The sequence below is a fragment of the Pelmatolapia mariae genome, linkage group LG16_19 (assembly GCF_036321145.2).
Source record: "Pelmatolapia mariae isolate MD_Pm_ZW linkage group LG16_19, Pm_UMD_F_2, whole genome shotgun sequence".
In the NCBI taxonomy this organism is placed as follows: Eukaryota; Metazoa; Chordata; class Actinopteri; order Cichliformes; family Cichlidae; genus Pelmatolapia; species Pelmatolapia mariae.
Window position 1 is genome coordinate 61,478,080 of NC_086241.1, and position 22,866 is coordinate 61,500,945.

Genomic DNA, 22,866 nt, shown 5'->3' on the forward strand with positions numbered 1-22,866 from the left:
TCACTAGCATCTTGTTTTTATTCACTTAAGTAAAACATTTCTTGCCTTAAAGACGAAAAAACAAAAAAACAAAACAAAAACAACAACAACAACAACCACCCCAAACTAAAAAACCCACAATCACACACACACACACACCAGTTCATTGTTCATGAATTTTACTAGTTGCCTGCTGGATGACAAACACACAGTATTTGCATATTTTATTACACTTTTCACATCTCCTTCTCTGAGATACTGTACATCCTACCGTCTCACTCAGCAGAGCAACATGAAATGTATTACCAGACCACACACCACCACAGTGGACACGATTCACTTCTTCTTTACTTGCACTATGGTCCTTAATAGAGGAGTTGCATGATTGTGGCTAGTGCAAAAAGAAACGCAAAAACATCTACAGAGGCTGACAGCAAATCGTTTCTTAGCTGCGTTTCAGTGTCGAGCTGCTGTTTGGTCCGTCAGACATATATAAACAATTTCTTTCGTATGTTCATCTATGTTCAAGCTCAGCAGGAGGTTTAGTGTCTTTATACACACTGGCCTCAAATCGCAATGAGTGTTTCAGCCTGAAGAAATGAGCCTGATTTCAGTTCAGCGGTTCACCCTGAGTGGCCTGACCAAAAGGTTTTTTTTTTTCTAAGGTACCAAATTCATACTACTGAATTCATATTACCAAACTGTGGACAAGTCTCACAGACTAATAACCAAATATTAGGTGATTTCACTAACCCATCTTCTCATAGGTTAGCTGTCTGAGCCACAGGGCTCTACGCTGTCATCCAGCTGCTCTGTTGCACCAAGCAATGTTAATCCCAAGCACAACTTCCTGTACTTGGAATGCTCATTAGAACACTGAATGTGTATTCATCCGCAGCTGAAAACAGTCCCCAATAAATACACCACTTCCTCCTGCTTGAGTAAGGTTTCAATAAATTTCAGTCACCAGAAGTCTTTAAATAAAATGTATTTTTTTTAATGTAATAATATATCGGATGTCTATTTTTAAACATTTAACAGAGACGACTGGCTCATTATAGCTTCTGGTCTTTTAACAGGCTACAGCGAGGGTGGATGGGTCTGATTTTCATTTTGAGAGCAAAATGAAGCAACGCAATCTCCTCCGTTTCTTTGCAAACAGGAAAAAGGCACTCAAAAAAAGTCCATTATGAGCTTTTATCACAGCAACTGCCTTCATCAGCTGCCACAGCTCCTGATAAACACCACATTAGGGCGCTGCTCCTCCCACAATTCTGTGCAACACTTCAAAATGAAAATCAAACCTATGTGTGTGAAGCATGAAGGTAGAGTTCAGAGAGATCCCCCATTCAATGATGGAGGCTTAGATGCCTACAAGTGACTGAACCTAACACTCTTTCAGTTTATAATGATCAGGTTCAAGCAGTCAGACTCTATCCAAAGATTAAATAGTTTTGCATGTACAAGCAGCCATTTTTTTCTGCCTGAGAAACTCAGTCCAGCAGCAGAAATGTATACACCATTCTTCTACTTACCATCGTAAAGCTACCTAATAAAAGTTATCTCATCTCTGTGGTAAGACAGCAGCTTTTTGCATAGGAGGGGTATCAAAAAGCTATCATTAATCACAAATATGCACGAATGTGTGTGTGGGGGGACCTCATCAGTGACACCAGCACCTGCTAATCGCAAAAACAAGATCTACTTTTCACACTTTGTTCCCTCTTTCATGTAGTTGGCATTTAGCAATGGTTTTTGATCCTAAAAATTATGTACAGACATCACGCTTCCTAAGCGCGCCGCCTGTAAATGTAAAAGAGGATTGCGGCAGCTCCCGTTAACACTGCCAGTAATCCCAGAATAGATGCAGGAGACTGGTGTTCGGACTCAGAGCCCGTGGAACCGTTCATGTGGTGGGATGCCTGCAAGACATATAAAAAAGGGGCAAAGATTAAAGTTGCACTGAGGGGATACGTGACACAAATGTTTGTGGTGGACAGAGAAAACTTATCTTCTGTGGTTGTTTATACACGCATGCACGTACGGACACTTATTTTAAGCTCAACAACCGACGGAAAGTGAAACTCTCATGCGCAGTTTAAAGATGTTCATCTCTACAGGTATGTTCATGACATCACTGATTTGCATAACCGTCAGGAAACAGTTTTAACAGAAAGAATCTGATACGCTTGGAGACGTACTGGACTGCACTAACTGGTAACAGCTCTTTATGTTTTGGGGTTTTTTGTTTGTATTGGCATTGCCAGACTTATTTTTTTATTGCTTCTTTCTCACTTTGAAATCAAGAAACATTAAAAGATGCTAAAGGGCAATCAGCAATTTAAATTCCTCCAGCAGAGCTATAAACTTTTACAGACTTGTTTTGCATGTTGCACCTCTCTGTCCTCCTTAGCTTGCAGCAGTGAGACTGTTTATAAAAAATCTGCTGACAGTCGCACATCACCACTACTCATGTTAACAGTGAAATTCAGAATTAATTTTTAAAATTGTCTTAATAACATATAAAGCTTGAAACAATAATACTCTAGAGCTACTACTAGAGCTACTGAGACCATATAACAAGCAGATCTGAGAGTGTAGCTCCTGACTCTAACCTTTTTCTGTATAAGGAGCTCCACTTCCTCCCCAGCTGTCCGAAACAGCTCCACCACGGCTTTGTGTGCCCGGCCTTCTAGCACAGCTCCGTTTATCTAGAAATATTAAAGTTAATAAATAAATAAAAGCTCACTTTCAACCCGTGCTGCAGCATATATTTGGTTTCACTTTCTATTAGTGAGCTGTTAAGAGAAAAGGCCATGGTGAATGCATGTCATCTCTTCAAATGTGTCTTTTTCAGTCCAAAGCAAAAACATGACGCTTTTATTACCGAGAGGATCTTGTCGCCCTCCTGTAGTCTTCCGTCCTGGCCTGCTGCTCCATCTTCTTTGATTTTAGACACGTATATACCACTGTCATTGTACACATACTGCTGGTCCACGCCCCCAACTATATTGAAACCCAAGCCTCAAAAGAAAACACATTAGTGTAATCAGTATATAATCAAGTTCACCAGACCAGCAGCTGCTGACCCAATCAATAATATTTATCCAAGTAGATCAAAGTTCAAGAGGAAATCTTCCAAAGCTGCACTGCTACTTAGACGAGCAGATTAAAAGAGAGACCAACCTGACAAAATGTTACATAACCGAGTGTAAGCGAGACACAAGAGTCTGTAAAATAAATAAACCACTGGTGTCTATGAACGAGCTGTCCATCAGCGTGACAGGGCCGATAACTTTTAAAGACTTTAACACCGGGTCAAAGTGCATAAATCAGCTTTTCCTTTGCAAATAAGGCAGCCGCTAATGCTCAGTTGGCCTCGATAATCTACTTCCTCCACTTACGCCACACCATAGCGCTCAACGACCTGAGGTTTGGTCGCTTTTATTTGCAAATTAGCCTTTAGCTTCAGGACACTGAGCACAGCCTGACAGCGATGATTTTTGTTATACGCAGCTAGCTAGCGGTGCTATCCACTGGTAACAGTTCCACTAATTATCTCCTTACCAGCCGGTCCTCGCTTCAGCCTTATGGTTTCCACTTTGGAAGAAGTGTCAAGAGAGCCGTTCATTGTGTCCAAACGTCAACCTGGTAAAATAAATCTTCAGAGAAGAGGGACAAACTATTTATCTGAAGGTGAACTCATTGAGGAGTTTCGATTTGCTTCTTGGCCACCACCGGCGCAGACAGAGCTGTAGCAGTGCCCCCTGACGGCAAGATGCGGAACTCCAGGCTGATTTTCGAATTACAGGGCAGGGAGGCAAATCAGAGACAAGTTACTAAAAAATACTCAATATCAGAGTTAATGAGTGAAGGGAATGGGCTGAGGAGCCGCAGGAGTGCTTTGAGGAGTTGATGAATAAAAGACATAAAAGAGAAAGGAGGGCAGATGGGGGTCAGTTAGTGAATCAGGAAGTGAAGAGAATTAGTAAGGAGGAAGTGAGAACAGATGGAAAGAGTGTACAAGGTGTTGGTGACATACCTGTGGATATATCTCGGCAGTGGAAAATGAAGGGAAAGTGTACTGGTACAGATTTCCACGAATAAAGGTGATGTGCAAAGCAGTGGTGATGGACAGGTTGACGGATGAAGTCAGGTAGCAGTCTCTGTGAACTGTGATGTTCATAGATGAGATTGTGAGCCCTACTGAGAGTAGGAGGCCAGTGGAAGAGAGTCTGGAGAAGTGGATGTATGCTCTGGTGTGATGAGAAATTAAAGTGAGTAGGAGCAAGGCAGAATACATGTGTGTGAATGAGAAGGAGACATGTGTAACAGTGAAGTTACAAGGGATAGAGGTAGTGAAGGTGGATGAGTTAAATACCTGCAGCCAACCATCCAAAGTAATGGACGGTGCACAAGGTGTTTAACTCATCCATTGCTTTGGATGGTTGGATGAGTTAAACACCTGCAGCCAACCATCCAAAGTAATGGACGGTGCACAAGAGAGCTTAAGAACAAAGGGAAGGCAGGGAGAAGTGAGTGGAGAAAAGGATGGATAGTGGACACATTGGACTAAGGACATGGAATATGGCAGAAAACCCACAGAGAAGGTTCATGAATGTAGTAAAGGAAGATGTGTAGAGGGTTAAGATGATCTCTGTGGTGACCCCTAAAGTAACAATTCTGCTCTCTACCAGGAAATCCTGAAGGAGAACGTCTGGCTATCAGTTTGTGCCCTGAAACTTAAGCTCACTCGGGTTATGTAGCAGCATTGAAAATACCAGAAAACTGTTAACCTGGATGGTCTTTCTGCCCACGGCATGAGGCACCCTGTCATTAAGGTTCAATCAGGTTCAACACAAATGGCGGTTACTGCTGTGCAGAACATCAAATCTGATTTTGAGTTTTTCATCTCAGAAATGATGTAAAAAATCATCTTGAATGGTGGATGTTTCTGGTCTAAATCCTGTTATAGATCTAGTAGCAACCAAAACATGACCTGCAATGTGTGGCCCAAAGACAGCCATGAAGACACAAGAAATACATGCAACACATACAAGAGTCCCTCATGAGTTGCATAAGTAAGCAATGTGTCCAAGGTTGAAATGTTTTTATTTTGTACTGAGTGGCATCACTGTAGTCAAATCTATTAACATCAGAATCTGGCACTTGCACCACAGGGGGCACGATATATAAATTCAGTCAAACACACAAACTTACACCATCAGTAACACAGGAACTGATTCCCTGGCTTTAGATTCAGAAAAACTAAGTGGGATAACCTGTATTTATTATAAGTGCACGTCAGAAGCTCAGGAGAAGTAAGCAATCTTCTTCCATCAGTCATTTTTCTTGTTTGTTGTTCCTTTTAATTTATAACCTCAACTTGTCAGCTCTGGCAACAAATGGAGACCCCATCCCTCCACATTTTTCTTTAATACGAGCCTTTAATATGTCTTTTTACCATCAGGGTTTTGACTTCAACATGAAATCATAATTCTTTAAATCTTTTCTTGACCCTCCAGCCTGAGAGCTCAGGAGGATTACAGCTGAAGAAAGGAGAAGTACACATTCTCTTTATATTACTCTGTGCATTTTAAGAAACCTCATCATTGTTCCACTCTACAGCACGTCTGCAGGCCAGCAGATAAAAAGGAAATGATTTTCAGCATCACACTCTCATGCAATTACAGAGACTTAGAATGATTTACATACATGTAAACAAAAAAAAAAAAAAAACAAGATACCAGTGGAAAATATTTGAAATGTTTGGGACTTGGCATGCCTTTCTTCTTAGCCTACAATCTTTTCATTAAGTATAAATTAGTTTTTCTCCCAAAAATACCTATTTTAAATGCTTTTAAACTCTTTTACTACTGAAGATTCTCATATGTGATCAAAATTAATTGGATTGGAGCAACTATTAAAAAAAAGAGAGAAAAGGATTATGGCGTACAGCTGTTCTGTGACAAATGTGCCAGGTGGGCAACGATTGCGCTTTGCAATGCGACCAAGTATTTAAAAAGGATTTCAAATACAGTGGTAAAGTTTGACTCAGGTCGCCTGTACAGCGTGTGCTTCAGCCGTGGGTTCAGATCATGCTCGGGGCAGCGCTGTAGAGGACGAGGTCTCCGCCCACTCGCAGTAGGTTCACTTCCTCCAGGCCACCGACTCTGTGCTCGTACTCCAACAGGTGTGTGCCGTCCACCGCCACTTTGAACATGTCTTCCTCCACGAGGATCTTCAGCTGTAGGGGACACCAGTGTGCTAATTAATTGGTTGGTAGAGTGACAGAACGTAGCTAGTATGTGGCTAGAGTACAGCAACATGTATAGTATGCCTTATAAGTAACTTTTAATATAAAGATCACAAATGGCTCCTACAAACCATATCTCACCATTTAACATTTGTACTTGTATATTTTCATCACCATATTTTCATCATCTCCTTCTCCTTATGTCTCTGTCCTCCATTATTTCTACACCACCCTCTTCTTCCTCACCTAAAGCCTCATCTTCTGCACTGAAGTCAGAGCTCTACCACATAAAAATGTGCATAAACATGCTCATTTATGCCCATACCACACTGACATGAAGGAAAAATTACACTGGTGTAAGCTGAACAAAATCCTTGGTTACATTCAGGGGCTCTGTTAAATGTCATCTCCCTAATCTAATCAGCTATTTTTAAAAAGAAAGAAAAGAAAAAGATTTTATACTAACTTACCTCAAAACGCCGTCCCTGAACAAATGGAAACCCTCCTTCCCGCTCTTCAGGTCCCCAGTATCCGCCTAAGTTGGAGTTTCTAACAATTGTTTGCTCGTTAAAACGAGGGTTGAAGTGAAAGACTACATCTGGACCTTTGATAAAGTCAACATTGAACCTGCAAAAAAAAAAAATATGTAAGCAAAGCATTAGCAGAAAGAAATGCTGCTGCTAATCGGTTTAACATAATATGGTGGTACACATTTTAAAGAGTATTCCCACAGTGCAAATCATAGATGTGTTTTAAAGGAGACCTATTACACTTCTCTTCATATAACATGGTCATATAAAGGTACAGACGCCTCACCAACCTGCTGTTCAAACAGGGGTAGCCAATCAGAAGCTTAAGGTGTTAAAATAGATTTATCCTATACCAAGGCTCAGTACATGACAAATAAGGATTGTTTTGAACTATTCTACTCTAGAGGCGTCCAAGAATAAACATTTGGAGCTGAAAATAAGTATACTAGGTCCCCTTTATTATGTAAGTATGAGTTGAAGGCATCAGGTTTTGGATTGCTATTAGCAGGCACAGATGTTGGATGATTACTGTACCTGTCTGCACAGGGAAGAGGCTCCCCTATTATTGTGATTAAAAGTCGTGGCATTATTCCAGCATGAAGGGGGAGATCATACGGCACCATCTGCAAGAAATACTTCCATTTTAAACCATGACAATATATGTACTGTTCTCAGTGTAGATATTAAGTTTATGTGACACAGTGCAATTCAATGATTTCCAAGAAAAATATGCACATATAAAACATTTGATCACTGAGTCTTAAATTGGCAAAACACAGCAGCATGCCTAATGACATATAATAGAGAATTTTATTTAAGCACTGTTCAAAACTTTGACCCTGCCTACATTCCTACAGCAACACCCAAGTGAGTCATTATGTCCTTCAGTTATTCCAGCACTATTACACAAGTAGCAGTGACGGGTCATGGCAATGACAGAAAAGTACATTCACTATATTTTTACAACAGCTGAGCAAAGTAAAAGAAAACAAAAAAACCCCATTTATTATTATTATGGAAACAACTTACAAGTGTGTTTTGATCAAATCATAATTTTATTAGAGATCATAAAAGGCGTCATGATGCCGTAAACATGGGTCAAGTAAAAGTGTAAATTATATCATATTGCACTTAATTAAGACAATACATTGAGCAATTTAGCTGAATATTATGTATATATTGAGTCTTTGGCACTAATCAAACCATATGTTGATTCTGGAAGTGACGTCCTTGTCCAACTGAAAAGCTGAGTTCATTGCTCATTGCTTAATACGGTGGCCTATATCTGGGCTGAAAGACAAGAATACATTTTTCAGAACTACTTCTGAATACTTTATTATTCTGTTTTATATTTGTTTAGCACCCCAGCAGAGCCAAAGAGACAGAAATAATCATCCCAACTCCGCCGTTATTGAAAAACATAAATAAATACATTAACCCTCCTTCAGCAGCAAAGAAATAAGACTAATTTCTTCCATCAACCACTTACAGGATTATGTTACTCTAAAAGAATTTCACACCAGATGCTCCACTGCACACCAGAGAAGGACACAAGCAGGAAAATGCAGCAAGCAATATTGCATTAAAGTACCAGTACTCACCAGTGTCCCTCCTGGGGCAGCAGGCCCACCATATGGACCCATAGGCCCCGGACCAGGGCCAAAGGGACCAGGGGCAGCTGGGAAGCCTCCACCTGCTGGTGGTCCCCAAGAACCGGGTGGTATCGGGGGAAAGCCTCCGCTGGGGAATGCAGGGAAAGCACCAGGTCCAGCTGCAGGTGGGAATGCACCTGGACCGCCTGGCCCATAGATGCCATTGCCTCCTGGCTGACCACCTGGGAAAGGCACACTTGGATAAGGGCCAGGGGGAGCTCCGGGGCCAGAAGGAAATGGTCCCACTGGGTAAGGAGCAGCGCCTCCAGGTATCTGTCCTGGAGCTCCTTCTGGTGGATACTGCCCAGGGTACTGCCCAGGAGCTCCAGGGCCGGAGGGAAACTGACCTGGAGCTCCTGGTGCAGGTGGATATTGTCCAGGTATCCCAGGACCAGGGGGGAACCCACCAGGTGCTGAAGGAGGTCCAGGGTATTGCCCTGGTGCTCCAGGACCTGAAGGGAAGGGAAACTGCCCTGGTGCCCCTGGGCCAGATGATCCACCGTGGTAGTCGAGCGGAGCAGAGGGCTGGGTGGGGGCTCCAGGAGCTGAACTAGGCCATCCTGGGTTTGAAGGAGGTGCAGGATTGCTAGTGGGGGCAGATGGGTTGGTGTTGCGTATTTTCTTAGCCTGGCTTGTAGTATCATCTCCTAAGGCATCTGCTAGCTATAAAAGAAGAGTAAAAGAAAGTGACTTGTACAATAAACTATAAGCTAATTGAACATGATAAAAATAAAATGTGCATTTGTTTGAACTCACCGAGAAATCATCCATGATCTACAACAAAACAAGAGACACAAGCTTTATTAGGTAGTTATAACAACTGACAATAACAAGTTGTCAAACAGTGGTGGCACACATAGGCTCTGAGTAACAACACACTCAATATTTCCATCCTCAAAAACCTTTCTGACAAAACTCCACCTCAATGAAAGATTACTAAGACAAGACATACAGATGTTACACTGACTCCAGGCTACAAATCGGGGCAGAGAGTCACAAAAACTGTCATAAATTAAATTAGAGTTGGCTAGCGAGCTAGCTGGCAGCAGCTAACTGTTAGTTAACGCTGGCTCGTTTGTTTATTTTTAGCTTCATGGTGCCTGAGGAAAAAAACTGCTGAAAGCTAGATTTTCATGCTACCTCGCCAGAAGATGGACTCCTCTCCAAAGAAAGACGGCGGGTAGCAGCGAGGATTTCTTCAGCTGTGGGAACCAGTTAGCTCGCTAACTTAGCCTGCCGAGGTACACAAGTAGAAGCTAACGATTTATCTGCTTTCCCAACTACAACTCTTGAAAAGGAGGCACGCACACGCGCTTCACTGATGACGTATTGTGAAGGGTGGGCGCGTTCCGGCTGGAAAACACAGAGACAGCCGGTCGCCTTCTATCTTTGTAAGAGCTCTCGCTGGTACAGTTTACTCCCTAACCCCTCAACATCACGACCACACATACCTAAAACAAACCAATAAACTAACCCTAACTAAACACGATTGCAGACCGAACTTTAAAACTACGTGTCAGCCTGTTAAGGTGCGTCAGGTTTGCCTTCTAAAGCTGGGGAAGACACAGTGAGAGCCAGAAGAAAACTAGTCTAAAGGTTAGGGGACAAATGTCGTCAGTTGTGTTATGTATTCTAGGAATTACGGTAAGAAATGGTCGCTTTCGAGCACAGTCAAACCAGCACGCAAATTATTTTGCGTTGTGTGTATATACTAAGTTCTACGGCAAGAGAAACTGACACCCGATTTCAAAACAAAAGCAATCTTAAGGCGAACGTGAGTTTAACATTAACCAACACGTTATCAATCATATAAAAATCATAAAAAACATTACATTACAGAAATGCAAATATTACAAAATATCAATTTTACTGTCAATCAAAATTACTGTTTTCTGTTTCCACAGAAGACGTCACTCTGGTTATTAATTTTAAAATTAGTCTGTTGAACAGTGCGTTTACTTGTAATGGCTGTACACATCTTTTTAAATGTTAATTTTTAAATGTGATTATAGTTACTATCTGTAATAATATTCAAATATTTATGTTATTTGTAATATCACAGTTTTTTTAATAATTTTTATTTCTCTATTGTTATTTATTTCATAATTATATGATTCATATTGGACTCATGTAAATGTGCTGATTAACCTAGAGATCACTTTTATTTTGAAATCGGGTCTCAATTTCTCTACCGGGATCTCTAGTATATGCGCGCACAACGCAAAACAACTCAACTCAATAGCATTTAAAAAATGATGTTATGTTTTAGCGGAAACTGTGTGGAATCTGGTACTCAGCTTTGATTAAAAATAATTACAAATATTCCACATAACATTAAAATATAATAAATTAATAATAGTTTATTAGTATACTTTGATTAATAATATTATACTCTGAAGAGACTGAGCCTGTAGATATAAAAGGAAATGGTTTATATGATGAATATTGTTTTGAAGTGTGGCCACAGACTTACACAGTTTAATACAGAGTGTTATTTTATTTATTTGGTGGTAATCCTTTAAATCAGAGTGTCAGACTTGCTGAGCTACTATAAAGGAAATATTTCCTACCACCCTCTATAAAACTACAGAACACTTCTCCTTTTAGTTACAGGTGAGCACAACTACGTGTCATATGATCTCCTACATTTCTGTATCAAACCGTCTTGCTATTGTTTCTTAGACTGATAGTCTATACACTATTTAGTTAGTACTAGTATTGGTAAACTGGTGGCAAAACAGCCTCAAAGCATGATGCTACCACCACCATGCTTGATAATTGGTTTAGTATTCTTAGGTTTGAAAGCCTCACTTTTATTCCTCCAAACATTGTTTGTCATGTCTTAACATCATTTTTTAAAATAAGTAATCTCACTTTATGTTTAAAATAATTACCAAATTAATTTAGTGAAATACTCTGAAGGTTCTAATCATGCATTCCAAGTAAGAGCATAAGTAATCATTTCTCAGTTGAGGTCATATTGAGTTAACTACACTGAAACATTATTGATGTCCCAGCAGTATTTTATTTCCTAGGTGGGAATCAATAAGCAGAAGTATAAACTGTTATTAAATAGTAACGAGTATGAGTCGTTTAAAAATGACTTAGCAGTGTTTTTAACGTAGGACGCTGGATTTCAAACTCAAATTTAAATCTAAATTAGACTGAGCACAGATTTACAGGAAACTTTTGAAGGAGGGGGCGCCTGTATGGGATTGGTCAAACCAGTCACAAGATGATGTGAGGTGGAAAAAAAACGAAAAAACACTGAAAGCGTCCCTACCATTCAGAACAGCCGCTGCAGCTCCGGGGGAAATTTTTAACTCCACAACAATGGTAAGTTACTCGGTTTTCTTTGCAAGTGAGCTGCTGTGAGCTTCGTCGTTGCGTTTTAATCGTGTGCTGTTGGCAGATGCGGAGTTTATTGAGGAAAAAGTAAGGTCGCAGATTGGCTAGCTTTAGCCTGCTAGCATAGCATTAGTTCCACCCTGTCAAGTCAGCCGTAGCAGAAGTGACGCATTTCCTGCCTTGAATTTCAAAATAAATAAAAAATCCAGAACGCTGTGCTGTAAAATAAATGGAAAAATATATTTTAATTTGGGTCATTATTAGCATTTCTTGATCTAAACGAATAAATAAATGGCACAAGTGGCCGAAAAGGTGAAAGATGAACCTTTATGTACTGCATATTCTAAATCTCAACACTTTTAAAACTAGATTTTGACACTAAGTATTAAGAATAAAAAATAAACTAGGGAAAAACTAAATATTACCTCTCTTTTACCTTTAAAAAAATACAATTACGTTGTAAATAACACAATACTAGGTCCTTATTACAGTTACTCTACACGCTTACCCCTCTAACAGATATACATCTTTTGTTTTTTAAATATTTTTTATTATTTATTTTTTTCCTTTTTTCAGGCGACCTTTCCCTCTGAATTCACACTTTGTCTCTCTATTTTCACACAACATCTGAGTCCAGTTTAGAACAAGATTATTTTGTGCTTTGTACGTTTTCACTGTGGTGTTTATCTCCAGTAAATTATGAATTTGTAAGACACATAGTCTTAATTTTAGCACTCAATGATTAAAATTTAACTTTCTTGAATATACCACTTATTAAATACATTAACAGTAACAACAATTAGTCCAAGGGACTTTATATTTTAGTGACTTTTCAATATTAGAAAGAAACCTCAACACTTGGTGACCGTGAGGAAGAAAAGCTCCCTTTTAACAATAAAAAACCTTCAGTGAAACCAAGTTAAAGGAGGGCCAGCCATCTGACATGATCATTTGGAAGGAGGGGAAGGAGACAGGGCAAACGACAAGCTGTGGAAGAGAGCCAGAGATTAATAATAACTAATGATTAAATGCAAAGTGGTGGATAAACAGAGAGAGTGAAAAGAGGTGAATGAATAAGAAATACTCAGTGCATCCCTCAGCAGACTAACTAAACCAGGACTCAGGGTCAGCTGATCCAGCCCTACATATATGCTTTATAAAAAAGGAAAGTTTAGAGTCTAATCTTAAAAGTGGACGGGATGTCTGTCTCCTGATCCCAAACAGGTAGCTGGTTCCAAAGAAGAGGGACCTGAAAGCCGAAGGCTTTGCCTCCCATTCTACTTTAGGAAACTTTGGGAACCACAAGTAAATAAGTAGTTTGAGAGTGAATTCTGGATTTAACAGGGAGCCAATCAAGGGAAGCCAATATGGGAGAAATATTGTCTCTCTCTCGCTCTCTCCCTCTCTCCCTCGTCCCAGTTAACTTAATCAACTGAAAGCTTTCCAAAGACATTTTAGAGCAGCCTGATTATAATTCAGGAGAACATTGCAATATATTTAATAATAACAATAGAAAAGGCAAAAAAGAGAGTAGTTTAAGTTCATGAGGTGTAGAAGTGACGTTTCTTTGGTTTTTGTTTTTAATTGTCAACTAAACATTTGTAGTTTAGGCGTTTAAATGAAGAAAACAAGACATTATTTAGTATGAGGTTAGTGTGAGGTTAGTATGAGGTTAGTATGAGGTTAGAGCAAGTTTGTGCATGTTTATATTTTGAAGGCGAAGCTGTTGCACTTCCTGCAGCTGGGCGCCGGTGGCTTGATGCAGCAGTCTGCATTGATGTGCTTCAACACGTCTGGGTTTTGGGAGCTGCCTTAACGTTAGCTCGGCTGTTTGTCAAGATCAATCTCGTTTCCCTCTGGGTCTTTCGCTGCGTGTCATGGCAGTTCAGCTATCTTCATTAGAGCAGTGTTACTGATTTACTGCATAAACACACCGGGTCCATTATTAACTGGTGGTTTAAGTTAACTGGCTCTCATTTCCTGGTTGAATTGGCAGCCAAACTCATGAGCTAGCTGTCATTGACTGGAGGAATTTGAACCAGAAGTAACCCTTTGGCCATCCCCAGCTTTCATTGTCCTGGCTGTCCCTAATCCCTTCCCCATGCATCCTGTTTTTAAAGAGTCCCAGCAGCCACAGACACTCCAGCCTCCTCTTAATCTAGGAAGATCTTTCCTTGAGCTCAGTGAAATCCTGACTCCCACCAGCCATCTGTTCTCCAAGGTGTAATTATAGATTTCAGAGAGTCTGAAGAGACTCGTGGAGAGTTTATGTCTTTATGATGGTGTTATGTAATGTTGTGTGTGGACGTGACAGAGGTTCAGAGCAATGAAATCCAATTCAGGCTGGTGCATTGATTTTTTCATTTAATTTAATCAATTTATTTGTTTTTTGGATGAAATCCTGTGCGTCATATTGGACTTTTGCAGGAAGAGACATGCTGATTATTCGGTGTTCTTAAAAAGCCTCTGTTTTATACACAAGTTATATATAATTTTTTTTAGGTGCACTTCCTTTCTTTCTCTATTACACTACTATACACAAACACAGGATAACATATCTCACAAAGACACAGCAAAGTTAAGTAGAGGTCAAGAAGACGTGAAGCTCCTCATGAATTGGCAACACCCGTAGCTTAAAGTACAAATCTTTTAAATCCAAAACATGGAGTTTCCGTTTTGAGGTTGGAACTGTAAACATGACAGAAATATTTACATAAAACAAAAAATTGCACCAGCATTGGTGGGTTTTTTTGCTCGTTTTTTTTACCCTGGCTCACTAATTCAGGATATAGCTGCTATGGCAAAGTAGTAAATTGCATGAAAACCACTTAAAGCCACAATCTGTGACTCTGCAGCTGTCTTTCTTACCGATAAGCTGTCTTCAAATATTAATTAAAATTAACACATATAGCAGTAGATTAGGATGAATGTAAAATTTCTGCTGATTTCATTTTCTGCTTGAATGTCACAGTGTGTAAGATGCTCTTTATATCTACTACTGCAACTGTGTTTTGTTACTAATATCACATCAATGCAGTAATAGTGGTGTTTTCTGTTTTCCACTTCATTATTCAATTCAATTCAATTTTATTTATACAGCACCAAATCACAACAACAGTTGCCTCAAGGCGCTTTATATTGTAAGGTAGACCCTACAATAATACAACAGGTAAAATCATATGAGCGCCTATAAAAAGCGCTTTGGCGACAGTGGGAAGGAAAAACTCCCTTTAACAGGAAGAAACCTCCAGCGGAACCAAGTTCAGGGAGGGGTGGCCATATGCCGTGACCAAGACCCATGCATCATGGGAATCCCCCGGCAGTCTGGAACTATTGAGCCACAGTATCATTGACTATATAAAATCATCTACCCAACAACATGAAAAAGTCAAACATGCATGAATGTTCTGACTTTATCATGGCGCTGCTAGAATATTTGTCATGTAGAGTACTTTACAGTACTTTAGGCTGCCCCCCTCATGGCTTTATGTTTTGTGAAACGTGAAATGCGTGTGGCAGTTTATTGAAATGTGCAAACATGCATGGAATTACGGTATGTAAGGCAAAAACAGAGTTTGTACAATTCTAATGAACACATAGTCAATACTTAACACTGCCTTTATTCTTCCGTCTGAACTCTTTTAGCCAAGCTTTCTTGTAATTTCTTTAAGTAATTTTCAGGAATAGTTCTCCAGGGTTATTGAAAGTTATTCAAAGCTCTTCTTTGACATCTGCCTGCCTTTTCTTCTGTTCTCTGCCATGATGATCCCACACTGCTTCAGTAATGTTGAGGTCTGAGGTCTGGGGAGGCCAATCCATGACAGTTCCTTTGGGATCATTGTCATATAAAAAAATGGAGCTGTTGCATATCAGTTGATTTCTAGATGGTAGGATCAAAATCTGACACTCTAACACTTTTGACAACATCACCAACACCGAAGCTCCACCGTAGCTGTTTTTGTTAAAAATGGTTTCTTGACAGTCGCCCTTCCGCTGAGGCCATTGCTGATCAGGATTCAGTGAAAAGTATGAGGATTCAGGTGAAGGGCCAGATGCATATCTCTGGTCTTGTGTTACAGGTCTTTGGTGGATTCTTTTCCTGTTTCTTTAAAATACCATTCATCAGCTGTAGATATATGATAGTTCTTTGCTAAGTTGACTGTAATTCCTTCATAGGTGCCCTTTTAAATGCTTGAATGATTAATATGTCAACTGCTTATCATACAAAATAAAAAATAAAAATTCCTCTGAAATCATTAAAAAGCAGAAGAGCTATTTCTCAAGACCAGTTTAAAAAATACAAGAAAGTCTGAATGCTTGGAAGCAAAATATAAAGGAATGATGGGGGACTCAAGACATTTGCGCACTAATGTAGTCTAATCCAAATGAAAACTACCTTCTCCAAAATAAATAGGTAAACTTTTGTTTAACTTTGCATCAAACCCCAAAGAAGTAAAATACAGTTTAATTTGTGTGTCGAGTGACTTGTATACTAAACTGTTAATTAATTTGAAATTCATTTATTTGTTTCCATTGCTTTGTTTCCCCACGCCGGATCAGAGTGAATCACTGGTAGTGTGTGAAGTGGATGAAGATCTGGTTAAAAAGCTGAAGGAGTTTCGTTTCCGGAAGGAGACCAACAATGCAGCGATCATCAGTAAGTCACTGACTCTGAGCAGTGTCTCTCCTGAATTTTTAATCTGAGTCATAAAAATCGGAGTAACTTGAAATTCGTTTTTTGTTTTCCACAAGGGAGCTTTTAATACTCGTAGAGCTTCTAGATTGGTAACTTGTATGACTCTTGAGATTAAAAAAAGAGTGTACTCGCCAAGATAGGCGGCAGTTCAGTCAGCAGTGGTTACAATGTAATTGTGAGCATTCTGTGGTTTGATATGGATTGTACAATTCTCTGTGGTCTGTTGCAGTTAAAGTCAAATGTTATAAATATAGCACAAAAGAAAATGTTCCTGGTATTAGATACAACTATAAGGTAGCTGCTGTTCTGTATGCAGGAAAGAATGAGTTGCCGCCAAATGCAGCAGGCTGTGTGTATCAAACCTGAGCTTAATCTTTATCTTCCTCCATCTCTGGATCAAAATGTCAAATGGGATTAGCCGTTTGTTTGCACGACATGGACTCAGACTCAGGGTCACGTTTTAGAGCTTTGCAGCCCAAAATATTGATTTTTCCCCCCTTGATCATCATCATTTTAGAAGCACTAAACAACTGCTTGTAAAATGTGACTGTTTTAATGCAGTTTTTATATTCTTGTTGTACCATTCAGTGAAGATTGATAAAGACAAGCAGCTGGTTATTCTGGAGGAAGAGCATAAGGTGAGCTTTATATTACTCTATCTTTCAAATACATGCAACAATATTTAAAAAATCAGGTTTAAAATTTAAATGTAAATGTTTAAATGTTTAGATTGCAGTGTATGGTTTGAAAGAAGTGATGGTGAACTCATTAAGCTCTGACCTGACAGCCTGCCAGGTGCTGGATGTTAGTAGATGATTGCTTTTCTTGATAATGTCAACTGAACTCTTTATGTTTGTTTTAGGATATTTCTCCTGATGATCTAAAGGATGAGCTGCCAGAGAGACAGCCAAGATATCCTTTGAATAGATCTTATTTTAACAATATTTTATCAGCATAGAATGAATTATAATCGTTGTAAGCAGCCTGTATGTTACATGGAACGGTTAGGCAGTGGGTTTGTCTTACATGTGATCTATCTATGTTGGTTAGTTTCAGTCCTTAGCACCAGGAACATTTATCGTCTACAGTTATAAGTACGAACATGACGACGGGCGTGTGTCTTATCCCCTCTGCTTCATCTTCTCCAGCCCCGTAGGTATGAACCTCTCTGAGATTACTTTTCAAAAATATACGTACACTTAGAGCAAAACTTAGGCAACTATTGTTTGCTAAACTTTTGTCAAAGTTGCTGATTTTGTGTTTGGCAGGTTGCAGACCAGAGCAGCAGATGATGTACGCAGGAAGCAAAAACAAGCTGGTGCAGACTGTCGAACTGACCAAGGTTAGTAAAGGTTTTAAATAAGACTGAGTTTTGATATTTTTCTTTTGTTTCTGTGTTATTTGTTTTCTATTTTTCAGTATTTTTCCTTTTCTGATTTATTCAGTTTAGTTGTATAGCACTTAGGTCAATCTCTGTTGTTTCTAAATGTGCTTATATATAAACTGACTTGACTTTTATGATACACCAGTTTAATGTCACTTTGCTGACATCAAACTGGTGAAATGTTGATACTGAAACTATGATATAGCCCACTCTAAATGTGATGTGGCTATTTCCTGTAACTATGAAATTATGAGGGCTCAAAAAGAAATAACACAAATTAAAATGTATAAAAATCCATGTGACTTTGAGACCTTGTAAAATTTTAGATATGCTTAAAACACTGTATTTAAAAAAATCAACTAAAGGAGGAGGTAGTTGAGAATATTTTTTGTCCAGATTTGAAATATTTTTTTCACGGAATGAGCCAGTAGTACTGGGTGCATTTGGTGCAGCTCTTATATTCTTGTATTTGCCACATTAATGTTTAAATTTTAAACTGGTGGTATAAATTTGAATTTTTTCTATCAGTTGTGCTAACTGCATAGATCTGTCGACGGGCAGTGCAGCCCACCACTGTGGTCCAAACTGAAATATGTCAAGAACTGCTGTGTAGATTGCCATGTACCATGTGCCATGTAATGTAGTCATATGAAAAAGAAAGTTTCACAGGGTCTGTGTAGCCTTGTGAAAAACTAAGTACTCCCCTACACACAGAGTAAGTGGCAGCCAGGTGCTGCTAATCACTTGATTAACTGATAGCAGCAAATCTGATCAGAGCATGCGATGCTAAGAAAAATTGCAAATAAATTAAGAGCTACATTTCAGTCCATAGAGGCCTCACTATGCATTTCAAATGTTCATCAGAGAAAACTGAAAAAGTATGGCTCGTTTTGAAGGGCTACCAGGAGAAAGCATCTTCTCTCTAAAAAGAACATGGCAGCACAACTTAGGTCTGCAAAGCAGAATCTAAAGAAATCACAAGACATCTGGAACAATATCCTTTAGACAGAAAGACACACAAACACCTTGTACCAGCTGTTAGCACGGCGGTGGAGGGGTGATGATTTGGGCACCTTTCAGTCAGTGGGTCTGCACGGTGAACTCCTCTCTATGCCAAAGTATTCTAGAGTCAAATGTGAGGCCATCTGTCCAACAGCTAAAGCTTAACCCAAACTGGGTCATGCAGCAGGACAGTGATCCCAACATCAGCAGCAAATCTACAACAGAATGGCTGAAAAAGAAAAGAATCAAGGCGTTGCAATGACCCAGTCAAAGATCAGACCTTAACTAGATTGAAATGCAGGGAAATGTGGGGTGGGAGTTTAAGAGAGCTGTGCATAAACTCATACCTGCAAACTCAATAAACTGAAGCAATGTTGTAAAGAAAAATGGGTGAAAACTCCCCCACAGCCGTGTGAGAAAGTGGTAAAGTCCTTCCTTTTTTTTTCAAGGTGTTTGAGATCAGAAACACAGAGGACCTCACAGAGGAATGGCTTAGAGAGAAACTTGGGTTCTTCCGCTAAACCCATCACCTCCTCCAGGGGTCTGGGATACGAGGAGAATCCTGATTGCACAACTCGTGACATCTCTTGGAGACAACACACAACAGTTAACCTTTCCCTCCTCCCTGCATCAGACCTGATTTAAATAGTGTTTGCAGTCGTCTGTTTTAGGCCTGCTCGGTGGCGTTTAACGCTCATTACAACTCATAAGATGCCAGAAGGTGCACACAATTACAAGAGTTTGAATGCTTCTCTGTGACTGCCAACATTTCTGGCACTTACTAAACCTCACCGATCTGGCAGCCTAAAACTGACCATACTGTTTGAAGCAGGTCTGTTATTGTCTCCATACAATCTCTCCATATTTCTCTTACGTGTCTGTTTTGAATTAACGAGGGCTGCCCCCATTAGTCAACCAAAGACTCAAGTCATGATTAATTGACACTGACACTCAGTTATTTGTGCCAGATACTATTGTTTACACAGCTACTCCCTGAGCTCTTTGGCTGATAGTTGCATATTATGAACAGGAAATCTAAAGGGTGGGATTACTTTGAGATAAAGGATAAGTGTTATTACTGTGCTATCACTTTTCTTTCTCAGCCCTCCCTCCTAAAATACACATTTAAATACCGAAATTAATATGACAAACATATAATTGCAAATTCTACTTGACTAAGAAAGTCTTTGTTTGGGGGGGGCAGCCCTAGAATTAATGTTCTCATTGCTCTTCAAGTGCAGAAATTGACTACAATTCAAAAGAATTCAAACACTTTTTAACAACACTTTCTGTTTCTTCTAGATGTTTACACTCAGAACCTCCTAAGTTTTACCGTTTTATGTTCATTAGATTTTAATAATCTGAGAGAGTCTTTTTTTAAAATATTTAGTTATTTCTGGTGTCTCTAGGGTTAGCTAAGTATATACTTTATATTCATTTCATTTCTTTTATTGTGAAAGACAAACTTCCTGCCAGAACCTCGGAACAATCATAGCTACAATTCTGTTTTGTTTTACTCCGTCTCTCCTTTAGTCAAGGGCATTTCAGTTATAATTTACAGTAACACTAATACATCTATCTATATGATATGCGTTGCACCTTCTCCTGTGCACAAGAACACAAGCTGGCAGAAGCCCTTGAGTGGTGCTTATTTAGCTGCAGATGTAACCCTGTTAGTCTGTCATCAGTTTTTTTAAAATCTCTGTTTAGAGGAGAGAAAAAAAAACAGTGTGAATTGTGGGTAATTCGTTTGACCTGCATGTTAATTACAAGAATCCAACACTCCAGGAAAACGATATTTTTCCACTGAAACATTCCAGATGTGAACAGTTACACACAAAAACCTCTATCTCTAGCGACCATGACAGTGATGATTACACTGCATTACACAGGGTGGTAGTTCCCGCCCTCATTTTAATCTACTGGGCGACTCTGTTTAAATGGGTTACTGTGTCTTTAGGGTGATTGTTAGCTCCTATCGTGCATTATAGCTCTTACTGTTATTGGTGTTTATAAATGTCGTGCTTAAATCCGTATGTAAAGCCACGTGAATTGCTTCATGGTTGTCGCAGCCTTGAGAATGACGGCTGCGATTTCTCCAAACGCCAGATGTGCCAGAATTGGCAGGTAAATGACAGCATCTGGCCGATTTACATTCTCCATGCAGACGCGGGATTTGACCGGTGTAGCTTTTTTTTTGAAAGGCTGATATTTATGTATTGAATGTGCCAGCAGCTCATTTTTGTGCCAATGTCTAATATCCTCAGCTCAGCTCAGTCTGTAGTTTTTGTTTACCCAATTTTTCTTAGCTTTGAGCATTTTTAAAATACATTGTGCTGGAGCACACAGCTCAAACACTTTACAAACGGATGTATTTGGCTTTTCATGCCCCAAAGGGACAGCATTTTTTCCTGGCTTTTGGTTCCCTGCTGAATATTGTCAGTATTTAAGCCAGTGCAGCACACTACCCAAAGGATTAGTAGCAGCATGACCAGCCCCAGATAGTTAAAGCTGTATAAGAATGTACTATGCATGTATTGCAGATAATACAGACTGGTTTTATTGTGATAAAACAGGAGTAACCTCAGTAGTAAGTGACCCGAGTAGCAGACTTCTTCTTTTTTTTTTTTATAATACTACAAATGTCCACTTTTACTCTGAATTATATTGCTGAATTAAAGGCCAGAAATTCTCCAGTTAGTGCATGATATTAAATTGCTAAGGCTACCATACCAAGGCCATGCTGCAAGGCCAAAACCTGTTTTTCTCTGATGGCGTCTTTGCCCTCATAAACAACAGAAACTCTCCCAGAGATCTGGCTCAAAGATGTTTTCGTACAATCAAACTGCTCCACGTGCATCATTCGTAAGGGCAGGGTTTTATCCAACAGGAGCAAAGGGGACATAAGTGTAATCAACTGTTTTAACCCTGGAGAACCCATGGGATCAGAGCCGACCCCATTGGTTTTCTAGGGAAACCATGGGGTCAAATTTGACCCCATGGGTTCTCCAGGGTTAATGTCTACTAATAGCAGAAAAACACAAATCCACTAGAGTAATGACCTTTATATGACCTGAAAAACCCTTCAGAAAGTCTGTAAATTCAGGAATATGCACAGCTTGAAATGAACACTGTTTATTCAGTGCAATTCAGCTCAACCTTGAAATGTGCAATGTACTGGGTTAGATGTGAATATATTTATCTTTCTAAATTCTAAAGACCTCTAAAATGTGGAGAGCTACTGTAGAAGAAGTGTATGCTTTAAAGTAAGTAAGCCTTACAGAAGGCTTCCCGATGCTTTCTGAACAGCTGCACAAAGTGTCTGACATCGTTTATTTGCACATGAACGCTATAAAAGGTTTGCATCACAGTCGTCAGGTGTGATATCTGAAGTATGTCCAAACTGACATTAATTTCTCTGAAAGGAAGCCTCTGCTGTTAGTATTTTAAATGGGATGTATAAGAAACTGTCCATTCATCGTGTATCAAACTCAGTCTAATGTAAGGTCCAGTTAACTAAGAGCCCCCTTTGGTTTTGAGCCATGTATCTGGTTATGTCCTGTGGATCTCTAACAGCTTTTTATCTTTATGTGGTGAACGCATATAGTTTTTGGCCTCTAGTGGTTTTTTTGTTTTTTTTTACTTTAACCTGCAATTGTGTTGTCAGCGCTCGGTGTCCTCTGATTAAATGCCTATTCTATTTTCTTTCCTTTATACTAAAAAAAAACCCACCTGAAACGTCTGTCATAACCAGCTGCCTCGTGGCATCAGTGAAACTTGAGATATTTGTATTTTCCCATACTTTATAAAAGTGTCTTGTCCTGTTGTCCAAATAAAATGACAGTGATGTTTACCCATGTGTTCCCAGAGACTGCTGTTTTCAAACTGAAATGGTCATATGAGCCTCATCAGCACAACAATGATCATAAACACACTACCAATGCAGTAAAAGCATACCTGGATAGAAAACCACACAATGGACACTGTTCCTGAAACTGTGGGACTGCAGGAGATAAAGA

The 22,866-nt window shown here is 39.5% G+C and overlaps 3 protein-coding genes across 5 annotated transcripts; 1 reads left to right on the top strand and 2 right to left on the bottom strand.

Moving 5' to 3' along the window:
• Window positions 1-141: 141 nt before the first annotated feature.
• synj2bp (synaptojanin 2 binding protein) lies at window positions 142-3,739 on the bottom strand. The gene is made up of 4 exons (XM_063499290.1): window positions 3,547-3,739; window positions 2,867-3,003; window positions 2,595-2,690; window positions 142-1,901 (listed from the first exon to the last, which is right to left on the bottom strand). The coding sequence occupies exons 1-4, from the start codon at window positions 3,608-3,610 to the stop codon at window positions 1,770-1,772; spliced, it is 429 nt and encodes a 142-aa protein (XP_063355360.1). The 5' UTR covers window positions 3,611-3,739; the 3' UTR covers window positions 142-1,769.
• A 1,339-nt stretch (window positions 3,740-5,078) lies between these two features.
• On the bottom strand, window positions 5,079-11,913 carry lgals3a (lectin, galactoside binding soluble 3a). 3 transcript variants are annotated; one of them, XM_063496666.1, is made up of 6 exons: window positions 11,701-11,913; window positions 9,174-9,191; window positions 8,367-9,080; window positions 7,300-7,388; window positions 6,706-6,862; window positions 5,079-6,226 (listed from the first exon to the last, which is right to left on the bottom strand). In XM_063496666.1, the coding sequence occupies exons 1-6, from the start codon at window positions 11,701-11,703 to the stop codon at window positions 6,071-6,073; spliced, it is 1,137 nt and encodes a 378-aa protein (XP_063352736.1). In that variant the 5' UTR covers window positions 11,704-11,913; the 3' UTR covers window positions 5,079-6,070. The 3 variants fall into 3 exon arrangements, with proteins under 3 accessions (XP_063352736.1, XP_063352737.1, XP_063352738.1); XM_063496667.1 differs by lacking the exon at window positions 11,701-11,913 and adding an exon at window positions 9,558-10,025; XM_063496668.1 differs by lacking the exons at window positions 5,079-6,226; window positions 6,706-6,862; window positions 7,300-7,388 and adding an exon at window positions 7,398-8,055.
• Window positions 11,628-22,700, top strand: gmfb (glia maturation factor, beta). The gene is made up of 7 exons (XM_063496669.1): window positions 11,628-11,753; window positions 16,326-16,422; window positions 17,050-17,099; window positions 17,324-17,373; window positions 17,535-17,617; window positions 17,730-17,803; window positions 19,297-22,700. Exons 1-7 carry the CDS (start codon window positions 11,751-11,753, stop codon window positions 19,366-19,368), a joined length of 429 nt encoding a protein of 142 aa, XP_063352739.1. The 5' UTR covers window positions 11,628-11,750; the 3' UTR covers window positions 19,369-22,700.
• The last annotated feature ends 166 nt before the right edge of the window (window positions 22,701-22,866 follow it).